Source organism: Rattus rattus, chromosome 13 (genome assembly GCF_011064425.1).
Source record: "Rattus rattus isolate New Zealand chromosome 13, Rrattus_CSIRO_v1, whole genome shotgun sequence".
Classification (NCBI taxonomy): domain Eukaryota; kingdom Metazoa; phylum Chordata; class Mammalia; order Rodentia; family Muridae; genus Rattus; species Rattus rattus.
The window spans coordinates 44,739,311-44,753,883 of NC_046166.1; the positions used below are offsets into that span (position 1 = coordinate 44,739,311).

The window sequence follows — 14,573 nt, forward strand, 5'->3', positions numbered from 1 at the left end:
AGAGGGGAGGGAGAGAGAGAGAGAGAGAGAGAGAGAGAGAGAGAGAGAGAGAGAGAGAGAGAGAGAGAGAGAGAGAGAGAGGGAGAGAGGGAGGGGGAGGGAGAAAGAGAGAGAGAGAGAGGGAGGGAGGGGGAAGGAGAGAGGGAGGGAGAGGGGGAGGGGGAGAGGAAGAGGGACAGGGAGAGGGAGAGGAGTAACATATGTTAAAATGTCTACACATTAGTACCTGAAGGAAGTATTATAGGGTATATTTTATTGTTTCTTTTACCTGTGGCATTTTCCCCTTCAGGTTTTGCAAGTTTGTAGACCAGAGATTGTGTTTTCTGGTGAGATTTTTATCACCAGATTCTGAGTCTAGCACAGCTTATTTTCAGGATCATTTCCTTAACTTACGAAGGCCATACAAAGAAATTAAGCCAAGCACATACAGAATTAAAAAAGCTAGGAAGTACATACTCCAATTGGTAGGAGTTGAAATCACTGGAGGTGGTCCACTGTCTATACTACCTCCATAGCCATGTAGTCGACAGTCCGGTGGTTCCCATGTGACGTCACAATGGCAGTGGTGTTTATTGTTGCAGACACCTTGCATATTGCATAACTGTGGTGAACAGTTGCTTATCAGAACAGACTTGCTGACACACTTTCTGTCAACACATAAATGATCTGGAGCACAAACTGCACCATCGCTCACTGCTCCAAAGTCATCTATGGTTATCCCAAAATGATAGTCCATAGTCCAGCAGATGACATTATTGAAGTGAGTGTAATGCACTGTTTCGTGGTTTTTCCTCTGGGGAAGTTCTGTCACATTCTCACACTGAATTCGCCCACAGAATACATCAGCAGGTTGGCATCCTCTGTATTTAGAACTATCATTACCACAGTTACCGAAACGGTCACCCCGTTTGTTCATTTCCATGTAGCAAATTTCACCGGCACTTCTACTTCCGTTGCCAAAAATCTTTCGACACTGTTCATCATGTTGATGACATGCCATTTTATAGCAATAGCCATCACCACTGCAAGGGTTTCCGTCCTCTTTATACACATCTCTTGGACACTCGTGTGATGATCCATTGCACCACTCTGGAAGATCACACTCATTTCTCTCTTTTCTACACATGGTGCCCGTTGGAAGGAACTGGCAATCTTGGCAACAAAGCCCAAAAGCACATTGAGCACCAGGTTTGAGAACACAGTCCTCGCTACAGCATGGGTCTTTCAGACAGGCTTCTAAGTTCCCACAATCACACTGCTCTTCTTCCTCAACCAACTTATTCCCACACACAGTCAGGGTCAGGTTTGTTTTCAGTGCATCTGGAATATCGTATAAGCAACTTCTTTTGTTTACAACTGAATACATTTCTTCATAACTACAGTTGCTGAATTTGGGGGAATTAGACTTATACGGGGCCATTATGCAGCTTTGTCTCCCACAAGTACATCCACTGGCATCATGCAGCATACCCAAGTTATGACCCATCTCATGTGCTATAATGAATGCCATGTCTGACAATGAATCAGAAATGAAACTGTTAACTGCACAATTAAGAGTTATACAAACTGTACCTACATTTGCTAAACCTAAATATATACCATATCCACGTTTGACATAAAGGTGTATGATATCATGTCTAACACGATTGCCAATCGTATTTATCTTCCAAGTACAGAACGCAGTTAAGACCAACTGTATATCTTGTTCTACATTGACTAAGTTTCTTTCACTCCACACTTGAAGAGTGGTTAAAACCACATCAGTATCTATTTGAAGATAATACCCATTTATTCCATTGACTATTTGCAACATATCTTGGATACAAGTTGTGGTATTATTATTTCTATGAACATACCGATTATGGTCTATTACAACAAAATAATCAATAAACCTGTGATGGGTCCACCAATTCTCATATGGGTTTTGCAAAAGAATGGAATCATTGTTTTCTTGGAGCTTCATTTGTCGTGCTATTTCCTCTTCTGATAACCCGCATCTCATGGTGAATGATTCTGACTTGTCAGTGTCCACTTTATAAGCCAGATGTTCAAATGTTGAAGTTGAGCTCTTGGGCATGATTTCATAAGTTGTACCGTTTATCTCTAGTATGCCTTGCAAACTCCCGAAACAGGTGTTAATAATAACAAGGGATTCTGGGTCTTCATCCACATAACCGAGGTAGTAGCAGTCATTCTGCACAAAAGGCTGTTCTTCAAGGAGATCACCTTGCTGAGTATAAGTGAATAGTATGAAGTTTCTGGATATCAAGTTTTTTTTGGGTTTCATAGTGATTATGTGTCTCTGCCCCTCAATATTCAGGCTATAGGACAACCAACCTGGGGAAATATTATTTCTGTTAGTGACAGTGACCCTCAAGGGTATCACTGCTTCTGGAAGGCTACTGTACTTAGCATGGCCCATTGGTGACCATGCAGAGAGGAAGAACATCTTCCACAGGCAGAACTTAAGGAACATGTCCTTTTTATGGACCATGGCCTCACCCACAGTCACCATGCTCTATTAGAGACAAAGGAGGAGCTTGAGAAGTCCTTGCTCTCCCAGTCCTCACTTGCACTGGTTGCAGGCAGCAATCGCCTTTAATCATGGGTCTTCTGACAGAATTGAGTCATAAGAGCAGCAGGACTAAAGAAAAAACAGGTAAATAAGGGCAAACATAAGAATTGGTAAATCACGGTCAAGTTAAATTAGCTGGCATAACTGGAGAGAATGGGTTGAAATCAATTAATCTCTGCTCCAAGATGTTTCAACAACACACTTTTATTTTCCTTAAATGGTGTAGTGTACTCTTCTGTAAATATATTTCTAAAACACTCCCAGTTCTGAATGGGACAATAAAAATAAATTACCCTTACTTCCATGTGGTTTCTGAATATTCCAATTTTCCATCCTTCCTCAACTGTAACTGTAGATTTCCTATGCTAAACATTAAAGCCGTCATTGCTTTCATATAGCTAGTTGGAACCCTCCTCCACAACCCTACTGCTTACTGAGGGCTTTTGCCCGTTTCCTTCTGTCCTTGATGTGTCATTGCTCTGGGTGTCAGAAACCTATTTCAGGCTGTAAATTATTCTCATTTCTTCATATGATTTTTAAAAATGTTGTTGCATGTGAGTCTAAACCTCATGGGCATGTTGATATATGTGTAAAAGTGAATTCCTCCTAACTATACCCCTTGTTTGTGCCATTACTTCCAAATTTTAGTGTTTCATTTATTTATTGTTTGTGCATATATCTGAAAGTGCATATGTATATAAGCATGTGTGTATATGTGTCCGAGGGTTTATGTCTTTGTGTGCATGTGTTTGTCTCTCTTTAGAGAAGTCTACCACAAGTTTTGGATCTCATTCCTAGGCCATCATCCACCTTGTTTCTCAGCATAGAGGTGGTAACTGACATTGTACTCTCTAACGTATTAAGAACTGATCACCAGCAAGCCTTAGAAATCTGTGTATTTCTGCCTTCTCATAGCTAGAATTGCAAGCATAGACAAGAAAACATTTTAGACAGGTTTCAGGATTCCTTATCATGTCTGTGTGCTTTTTGCAACATTCATTTTACCCAATAAGCTCTGTCTCTTGTCTGATCTCTTTAGTGTATTACTATTATTTTAAAAAATAATTAAGGAACAATATGTACTAACATATACAGACGAAAAGACTGTATAAGAAAAAGTATATTAAAGAGATATTTAGTGGCATTATAATAAAACTCTGATTAAAACTCTAACATGCTGATGATTATCCAAAAATACTTTGCTTTAGATTTGATAATTGTCATAGAAAGTATATTTCTGGTATAAAGGATAATAATAATAATAATAATAATAATAATAATAATAATAATAATAATAATAGAGCAAGCTCTTTCATTACTGTATAAAATAATTTTACCATCCACAACTCCAGAAAAAAGATAGATTTTTCTTTTCTTTTAAACTTCGGTACAATTATTTTAACCAAGATTTCATGGTGGCTCACAGACATCTGATTTTACCCCATTTTTTTCTGCTCACAGCTTCATCTAATTTATTTATAGCTAGCCACTTACCACCCAAGATCTCTAACAATTTAGGATGTAGTGAATTACACTAACAAAAGTCACTGTAACAAAATAGAAGAGATTGGAAATATCTGAAGAATATAAATGCCATCCCCAACAGAAACAATTGGCAAGGAACTGAGGTCCCTATGTGTTCCTCCCCTAACTATCTGTGCTTCTGTCCCTTATTGAATCTGCTAAAGGCTTACGATCAGGTGAAGAGGTGCCTATGTTCCTTTCTTGTTTTGGTCTTGCTCACAAAACATTTTTACAATCTTAGTAAAAAGGTGGTTGTTTGAGAATGCCCAAGAGAATATAAACCCCCCATTTCTCTCTCATGGTTTATGTTCTAGATTCATGTGCCTAGCAACAGCATCCTTTAATCTAAGAACTTAGCAAGTGATGGGGTTCTTCCTCATGGTTCTTCTACCAAGTCAACCAAAGTTATTCAGTTTCCTCTTTTCTGTCAGTAAGTCTAACTTCTTTCTCTTCATATGCTATACTCCAGTGTCTCTGGCTCAATAAATTTCATTTCCAAATTCATATTTTTCCTTTTATACTGTAAAACTATTCGGACTTTCTATTTTGTCATATAATAATCACTGTTCTTTTATTTAGTCTTAACCATAATAAGGAATACTCAAAGCACTTCAGATTATGGAAAAGAATTTCCGTCTTTTGAAATATACTCTTAAAAAAATCAATTGTCTGCCATTAGTTTTATTTTTATCAGGTCAGTGAAGACCCCTGAGACATTGAACACCTGCACTGTACGGTACTTTCTATGTCATACAACTGTTACTCAAGGTAATATATGGTAATGAGTTTGGAAAGGTGGGGAGTAACAGCATAGGGGTAAATTTTTGGTAGTGGGGTAGCTCATAACTGAGAAAACATTAATCTGGGAGCAGTGTATTTAATAGATCGATTAGAAAATGGTGAGGATGTCTTGGTTTGCTGATTAAGATTGATTACTAAAGTCTGGGTGCTTGATCACTTGCCAGTACATTTTATTAATCCTTCCATATTTTTTATTATTTTCTATGAGAATTTTTTCCTTTATATTTTATTACATTTTTTTCTTATCCTGAAACTCATTCCACATCTGTCTCCCCATTCCAACTCACCAAACTTTAAGTTTCTCTCTGTCTTAAAACGAAGCAAAACATCAAGAAATACAACAACAAAACAACAATAACAAAACAACAACAACAACAACAACAACAACAACAACAACAACAACAACACAAGACACTAAAGGACCTGAATTCCATTGAGTGCTGGCCAATTGTCTGTGATCATCATGTCTGCTAACAAATGAGTGGGGTTAGCATGTGGCCCATGCATATACAGCCATCCAATTAGACAAGATGGGTGAAGCAAAGAAGTGCAGGCCGACAGGAGCCGGATGTAGATCTCTCCCGAGAGAGAGACAGCCAGAATACAGCAAACACAGAGGCTTATGCCAGCAGCAAACCACTGAATTGAGAATAGGACCGGGGTTGGGGATTTAGCTCAGTGGTAGAGCGCTTGCCTAGGAAGCGCGAGGCCCTGGGTTCGGTCCCCAGCTCCGAAAAAAAAAAAAGGAAAAAGAAAAGAAAAGAAAAGAAAGAGAATAGGACCCCCGTTGAAGGAATCAGAGAAAGAACTGGAAGAGCTTGAAGGGGCTCGAGACCCCATATGAACAACAATGCCAGGCAACCAGAGCTTCCAGGGACTAAGCCACTACCCAAAGACTATACATGGACTGACCCTGGACTCTGACCTCATAGGTAGCAATGAATATCCTAGTAAGAGCACCAGTAGGAGGGAAGCCCTGGGTCCTGCTAAGACTGAACCCCAGTGAACTAGATTGTTGGGGGAGGGCGGCAAGGGGGAGGATGGGGAGGGGAACACCCATAAAGACGGGGCGGGGGGAGGAGGATGTTTACCCGGAAACCGGGAAAGGGAATAACACTTGAAATGTATATAAGAAATACTCAAGTTAATAATAATAAAAAAAAATGAGTGGGGTTAGAATACGTAGTTTCACTATAGTAAAAAAAAACCAAAACCCCATTTTTTCCTTTTCCTGCAATTATCACTTGCACATAGCTTGAACAGGTATTTTTTTTCACGTGTGTGTGTGTGTGTGTGTGTGTGTGTGTGTGTGAGTTTATATGTGTGTCCGTCTTATGTCTGTAAAATGCTATTTCCTTAACTATCCATCTTCTCTTGCTCATAGAATCGTTACATTTCCTGTTCCACAATAATCTGTGACTGCTGAGGGGAGGGTTTTGATCAGAATATTCTATTTAGGGCGGAACACCCCAAAGATTCTCATGTTCAGTGTATTGTTCAGTCTGTTCTTGGTGTCATTCACAATCCTTTGCTTGAAGAAGCTTCTTTGATGAGAGCTGAGCAACAGTTTGGTCTATGGGTAGAGCAATATGTCATTAGGACTCATTTTATTCTAATATTAAGTTGAATAATAGTTGTATGTATCCTCCTAGGCCATATGCCTTAGTCTAAGCATAAGCAATAGAAGTGTGGGTTCCATATCATGAGGTTTAACTTAAATCCAGTAAGAACAGGATTGGTGAGGCTTTCCTATCTTCATTATTGAAACCATGAACAACCTTTAGGCAGTCCATTCCTATAGCTTGGCATAGCTATGTGACATCTGGGTAAAATTGTTATCATCTTTACTCTGGAGCAAATATGGCACTTTTTACTGGTATAGACAACTCTTTTTTTGTATTTTTACTGGATATTTATGTATTTACATTTCAAATGTCATTCCCTTTTCTCTCCTGTCTCCTTCCCTCCCACTTCTCTCCCTGCTCCTATGAGAATGCTCCCACTCCCACCCACCTACTCCTACCTCAATGCCCTGGCATTCGTCTACACTGGAGAAACAAGCCTTCACAGGGCCATGGGCTTCTCCTATTGATGCCAGACAATGCCATCCTCTGCTACATATGTGGCTGGAGCCATGGGTTCCTCCATGTGTACTCATTGGTTGGTGGTTTAGTACCTGGAAGATCTGGGAGCTCTGATCGGTTGATATTGTTGTTCATCCTTTGGGGTTGCAAACCCCATCAGCTCCTTCAGTCTTGCTCTAACTCCTCAGGTACTAGTATGTCCAGTTTTCTAAGGAACTGCCAGACTGATCTCCAAAGTGGTTGTACCGGCTTACAATCACCGGAGATTTTGAACTTAGCCATTCTGACTGGCGTGAGGTGGAATCTCAGGGTTGTTTTGATTTGCATTTCCCCGATGACTAAGGATGTTGAACATTTCCTTAGGTGCTTCTCAGCCATTCAGTATTCCTCAGTTGAGAACTCTTTGTTTAGTTCTCTACCCAAATTTTTATTTTGTACTTTTTTATCTTTTACTTTTTTATTGGATATTATTTACGATTCAAATATTATCCCCATTTTCAGTTTCCCCTCCAGAAACCTGCTATCTTCCTCTGCTTCTATGAAGTTGCTCTTCCCTGTCCACTCCCTCCCTCCTCCCTGCCCTGAAATTCTCCTACACTGGGGCATCAAGGCTTGACAGGTCCAAGGGACTTCCCTCCCAACGAGGCCCTCCTTTCCTACGTGTGCAGCTAGAGCCATAGGTCCATCCTTGTGTACTTTTGGGATGGCAGTTTAGTCCCTGGGAGCTCTGGAGTGTCTGGTTGGTTGATATTATTGTTCTTCCTTTGGTGTTGCAAACCCCTTCAGCTCCTTCAGTCTTTTTTCTGACACCTCCATTGGGGACCCTGTTCTCAGTTTAACTATTATCTGCAAGTGTTGACCTCTGTAATTGTCAGGCCCTGGCAGAGCCACTCAGGAAACAACTATATCAGGCTCTTGTCAGCATGCACTTCTTGGCATGAGCAGTATTGTTTGGGTTTGGTGGCTGTATATGGAATGGATCCCCCCAGTGGAGCAGTCTCTGAATGGCCTTTCCTTCTGTTTCAGTCTCCACATTTCCTCCCGTGAGTATTTTTGTTCCCACTTCTGAGAAGGACTGAAGCATCCACATTTTGGTCTTCCTTCTTCTTTTAGTCTTTGAATGGTATTTTGCATATTCCAAGATTTTGGTCCAATATCCACTTAGCAGTGAGTATATGCCATGTGTGTTCTTTTGTAATTGGGTTATATCACTCAGGATATTTTCTAGTTCCATCTATTTGCCTAAGAATTTCATGTAGTCATTGTTTTTTAATAGAGGAGTAGTACTCCATTGTGAAAATGTACCATATTTTCTGTATCTATTCCTCTGTTGAAAGACATCTGGGTTCTTTCCAGCTTCTGGCTAATATAAATAAGGCTGCTATGAACACAGCAGAGATTAGCTCTGTAGCCTATTTTTTTTAATGGTGTTATTTGGTTCTCTAAATTCTAACTTCTTGAGTTCTTTCTATATATTAGATATTAGCCCTATATTGGATGTAGGATTAGTAAAGATTTTTTTTCCAAATCTGTTGGTTAAACAGTGACCTTTGCTTTCCAAACCTTTTCAGTTTTATGAGGTCCATTTGTCAATTCTTGATCCTACAGCACAAGTCATTGGTGTTCAATCAAGAAAATTTCCCCTATACCTATGTGTTCAAAACTCTTCCTCACTTTCTCTTCTATTAGTTTTAGTGTATATGGTTTTATGTGGAGGTCTTTGATCCAGTTGGACTTGAGCTTTATAGAAAGGGAAAAGAATGAATCTGTTCACATTCTTCTACATGCTGACCTCCAGATGAACCAGTACTCTTGTTGAAAATGTTATCTTTTTTCACTGGATTTTTTAGGTCCTTGGCTAAAACTGTGGGTTCATTTCTGGGAATTCAATTCTATTCTATTGATCTACATGCCTGTCATTGTATCAATACCATACAGCTTTTATCATGATTACTCTGTAATACAGCTTGAGTTCAAGGATGGTGATTTCCCCAGAAGTTCTTTTATTGTTGAGAATATTTTTCACTATCCTATGTTTTTCGTTATACCAAATAAATTTGCATATTTTTCTTTCTATCTCATGAAGAATCAACTTGGAATTTTGATGGTTATTGCATTGAATCTGTAGATTGCTTTTGGCAAGATGACCACTTTTACTATATTAATACTGCCAATCCATGAACATAGGAGATCTTTCCATCTTCTGAAACCTTCTTCGATTTCTTTCTTCAGAGATGTGAAGTTCTTGTCATACAGATTTTTCACTTGCTTAGTTAGAGTCACACCGAGGTATTTTATGTTATTTGGGATTATTTTGAAGGGTGTTGTTTCCCTAATTTCTTTCTCAGCCTCATTATCCTTTGAGTTGAGGAAGGCTACTGATTTGTTTGGGTTAATTATATATCCGACCACTTTATTGTTTATCAGGATTAGTAGTTTTCTGGTGGAACTTTTCGGATCATTTAAGTATACTATCATACCATATGGAAATAGTGATATTTTGACTTCTTCCCTTTCAATTTGTATCCCTTTGATCTCCTTTTGTTGTCTGATTGTTCTGGCTAGGACTTTGAGTACTGTATTAAATAAGTAGGGAGAGAGTAGGCAGTCTTGTATAGTCCCTGATTTTAGTGCGGTTGCTTGACATTTCTCTCCATTTAGTTTGACGTTGGCTACTGTTTTCCTGTATATTGCTTTTTACTATGTTTAGGCTTGGACCTTGAGTTCCTGATCTTTCCAAGACTTTTATCAAAAAGGGGTGTAGAATTTTGTCAAATGCTTTCTTAGCATCTAGTGAAATGATCATGTGGTTTTTTTTTTTTTTTGAGTTGGTTTATATAGCGGATTATGTTGATGGCTTTCTGTATATTGAACCATCCCTGCATCCCTGGAATGAAACCTACTTGATCATGGTGAATGATCATTTTGATATGTTCTTGGATTCAGTTGCAAGAATTTTATTGAGTAATTTTGCATCAATATTCATGAGAGAAATTGGTCTGAAGTTCTATTTCTTTGCAGTATCTTTGTGCAGTTTAAGTATAAGAGTAATTGTGACTTCAAAGAACAAATTGGGCAGTGTTGCTTCTGTTTCTATTTTGTGGAATAGTTTGTAGAGTATTGGTATTAGGTCTTCTTTGAAGGTCTGTACTAAACCAATCTGGTTCTGGGCTTTTTTTTGGTTGGGAGACTTTTATGAATGCTTTAATTTATTTATGGGTTATTGGACTGTTTAGATGGTTTATCTGATCTTGATTTAACTTTGGTACCTGGTATCTGTTTAGAAAATTGTCTGTTTCCTCCAGATTTTCCAGTTTTGTTGGGTATAGGTTTTTGTAATAGGATCTGATGATATTTTTAGATATCTTCAGTTTCTGTTGTTATGTCTTCCTTTTTCATTTCTGATTTTGTTAATTTGTATACTGTCTCTGTGCCCTCTGGTTAGTCTAGGTAATGGTATATCTATCTTGTTGGTTTTCTCAAAGAAGCAGCTCTTAGTTTTTTTTGATTCTTTATATAGGCCCTTTTGTTTTTACTTGGTTGATTTCATCTCTGACTTTGAATAATTCCTGCTTTCTACTCCTCTTAGGTGTATTTGCTTCTTTTTCTTCTCAAGCTTTCAAGTGTGCTATCAAGATGTTCACATATGTTCTCTCCAATTTCTTTTTGGAGGTCCTCAGAGCTATGAGTTTTCCTCTTAGAACTGCTTTCATTGACTCCCATAATTTTGAGTATGTCTTGCCTCTATTTCCATTACATTCGTAGCAGTCTTTAATTTCTTTATTTCTTCCTTGACCAAGTTATCGTTGAGTAGAGTGCTGTTCAGCTTCCATGTGTATGTGAGCTTTCTGTTGTTTTCGTTGTCATAAAAGACCAGCCTTAGTATGCTATCTGATCAGACGCAAAGGAATATTTCCATCTTCTTGTATCTGTGGAGGAATGTTTTGTGACCAATTATATGGTCAGTTTTGGAAAAGTTCCATGAGGTACTGAGAAGAAGGTATATTCTTTTGTTTTAAGATGAAATGTTCTATAGATATCTGTTAAATCCATTAGGTTCATAACTTCTGTTAGTTTCTCTGTGTCTCTCTTTAGTTTCTGTTTCCATGATTTGTCCACTGCTGAGAGTGGTGCATTGAGGTCTCCCACTATTATTGTGTGCGGTGCAATGTGTGCTTTGAACTTTAGTAAAATTTCTTTTAGGAATGTGGGTGCCCTTGAATTTGGAGCATCGATATTCAGAATTGAGAATTCTTCTTGGTAGAAGTGTCCTTCCTTATCTTTTTTTTTTTTTTTGATTTATATTTTTTTTTTATTAACTTGAGTATTTATGTACATTTGGCAAACATCCTTCCTCCCCCCTTCCTTATGGGTGTTCCCCCCCCCACCCTCCCCCCATTGCCGCCCTCCCCCGACAGTCTAGTTCACTGGGGGTTCAGTCTTAGGACCAGGGCTTCTCCTTCCACTGGTGTGCTCTTACTAGGATATTCGACACTACCTATAGGTCAGAGTCCAGGAGTCAGTCCATGTATAGTCTTTGGCAGTGGCCAGTCCCTGGAAGCTCTGGTTGCTTGGCATTGTTGTACATATGGAGTCTCAAGCCCCTTCAAGCTCTTTCAGTTCATTCTTCTACATCCTGCTCCTGTCTGCACTTCTTCGTTTCATCCATCTTGTTCCAATTGGGTGGTTTCATATGTATGGGCCACATGTGGGGCAGGCTCTGAATGGGTGTTCCTTCAGTCTCTTTTTTAATCTTGCCTTCTCTTCTCGTTGGTTTTGTTCCTTTTCACACATGGCAATCTTTCTGTGATTGTTAGTCACTCAGAATGATATCTCCACTGCACACTTCCACTTCCCTCAGCTTGAACCCCATCTTTCCTCAATCTGCTGGTTGTCACCTGTCCCGACCACAGTGTCCTTTCGTCTACAGAGTTTCATTCATGCTCTTTTGTTCAACTGATGTCTTCTTCACCTCTTTCTTCGGTCTCAGTCTTGCCGCAATGTCATGTCGTCAAGTTGAAATGCACTTTCAAGGGCTTAGGACCCAAAATAATTTAAAGTAATTGAAGAAAAGACTCAAGAAGATGGAAAGATCTCTCCTATGCTCATGGATTGGCAGGATTAATATCCAAAAGCGATCTACAGATTCAATGCAATCCCCATCAAAATACCAAATCCAATTCTTCAAAGAGTTAGACAGAACAATTTGCAAATTCATCTGGAATAACAAAAAACCCAGGATAGCTAAAACTATGCTCAACAATAAAAGGACTTCTGGGGAATCATATCCCTGAACTCAAGCAGTATTAACAAGCAATAGTGATAAAACTGTATGGTATTGGTACAGAGACAGACAGATAGACCAATGGAATAGAATTGAAGACCCAGAAATGAACCCACACACCTATGGTCACTTGATTTTTGACAAAGGAGCCAAAACCATCCAATGGAAAAAAGATAGCATTTTCAGCAAATGGTGCTGGTTCAACTGGAGGTCAACATGAAGAATGCAGATCGATCCATGCTTATCACCCTGTACAAAGCTTAAGTCCAAGTGGATCAAGGACCTCCACATCAAAACCAGACACACTAAACTAATAGAAGAAAAACTAGGGAAGCATCTGAACACATGGGCACTGGAAAAATTTCCTGAACAAAACACCAATGGCTTATGCTCTAAGATCAAGAATCACAAATGGGATCTCATAAAACTGCAAAGCTTGTAAGGCAAAGGACACTGTGGTTAGGACAAAACGGCAACCAACAGATTGGGAAAAGATCTTACCAATCCTACAACAGATAGAGGCCTTATATCCAAAATATACAAAGAACTCAAAAAGTTAGACCAAGAGGGGAGACAAATAACCCTATTAAAAAAATGGGGTTCAGAGCTAAACAAAGAATTCACAGCTGAGGAATGCCGAATGGTTGAGAAACACCCAAAGAAATGTTCAACATCTTTTAGTCATCAGGGAAATGCAAATCAAAACAACCCTGAGATTTCACCACACCAGTGAGAATGGCTAAGATCAAAAAACTCAGGTGACAGCAAATGCTGGCGAGGATGGAGAAAGAGGAACACCTCCATTGTTGGTGGGATTGCAGACTGGTACAACCATTCTGGAAATCAGTCTGGAGGTTCCTCAGAAAATTGGACATTGAACTGCCTGAGGATCCAGCTATACCTCTTTGGGCATATACCCAAAGATGCCCCAACATATAAAAAAAAGACACGTGTCTCCACTATGTTCATCGCAGCCTTATTTATAATAGCCAGAAGCTGGAAAGAACCCAGATGCCCTTCAACAGAGGAATGGATACAGAAAAATGTGGTACATCTACACAATGGAATATTACTCAGCTATCAAAAACAACGACTTTATGAAATTCGTAGGCAAATGGTTGGAACTGGAAAATATCATTCTGAGTGAGCTAACCCAATCACAGAAAGACATACATGGTATGCACTCATTGATACGTGGCTATTAGCCCAAATGCTTGAATTACCCTAGATGCCTAGAACAAATGAAACTCAAGACGGATGATCAAAATGTGAATGCTTCACTCCTTCTTTAAAAGGGGAATAAGAATACCTTGGCAGGGAAGAGAGAGGCAAAGATTAAAAACAGAGACTGAAGGAACAATTTATTCAGAGCTCTGCCCCACATGTGGCCCATACATATAGAGCCACCCAATTAGACAAGATGGATGAAGCAAAGAAGTGCAGACCGACAGGAGCCGATGATCGAACCTGAGAGACACAGCCAGAATACAGCAAATACAGAGGCGAATGCCAGCAGCAAACCACTGAACTGAGAACGGGACCCCGCTGAAGGAATCCAGAGAAAGAACTGAAGAGCTTGAAGGGGCTTGAGACCCCATATGTACAACAATGCCAAGCAACCAGAGCTTCCAGGACCAAGCCACTACCTAAAGACTATACATGGACTGACCCTGACCTGACCTCATAGGTAGCAATGAATATCCAGTAAGAGCACTAATGGAAGGAGAAGCCCTGGGTCCTGCAAGACTGAACCCCAGTGAACTAGACTGTCGGGGGAGGGCGGCAATGGGGGGAGGTGGGAGGAAATATAATTGGTCACAAAACATTCCTCGCAGATGCAAGAAGATGGAAATATTCCTTTGCGCAAGCCTGATCAGATAGCATACTAAGGCTGACTGGCACATGACAAGCTAGAAGCAACAGAAAGCCTCACATACACATGGAAGCTGAGGCAGCACTCTACTCAACGATAACTTGGTCAAGGAAGAAATAAAAGAAATTAGAACTGCTCACAGATAATGCAATGGAAAGTAGAGTGCAAGACATACTCAAAATTGTGGGAGTCAATGAAAAGCAGTTCTAAGAGAGGAAAACTCATAGCTCGAGGGACCTCCAGAGAATTGAGAGAAGCATATGTGAACATCTTGATAGCACACTTTGAAAGCTTCAGGCAGAGACACAAGAGCACCTAGAAAGCGAGGAATTATTCAAAGTCAAGAGATAGGAAATCAACCAAGTACAAAAGGGCCTATATAAAGAATCACTAAGAGCTGCTTTGAGTAATAAAAAAGGAGATCAGTGACAA

General features: G+C 39.5%; 1 protein-coding gene across 1 annotated transcript; it reads right to left on the reverse strand.

The window, feature by feature from the left end:
• Positions 1–376: 376 nt before the first annotated feature.
• On the reverse strand, positions 377–2,515 carry LOC116914899 (disintegrin and metalloproteinase domain-containing protein 26A-like). Its single transcript, XM_032919342.1, has one exon. The coding sequence runs from the start codon at positions 2,513–2,515 to the stop codon at positions 377–379; it is 2,139 nt and encodes a 712-aa protein (XP_032775233.1).
• Positions 2,516–14,573: the final 12,058 nt, after the last annotated feature.

Bases quoted from the DNA above. Each gene is read 5' to 3' on its own strand.
- LOC116914899 (XM_032919342.1), bottom strand. From the start codon at position 2,515: ATGGTGACTGTGGGTGAGGCCATGGTCCATAAAAAGGACATGTTCCTT.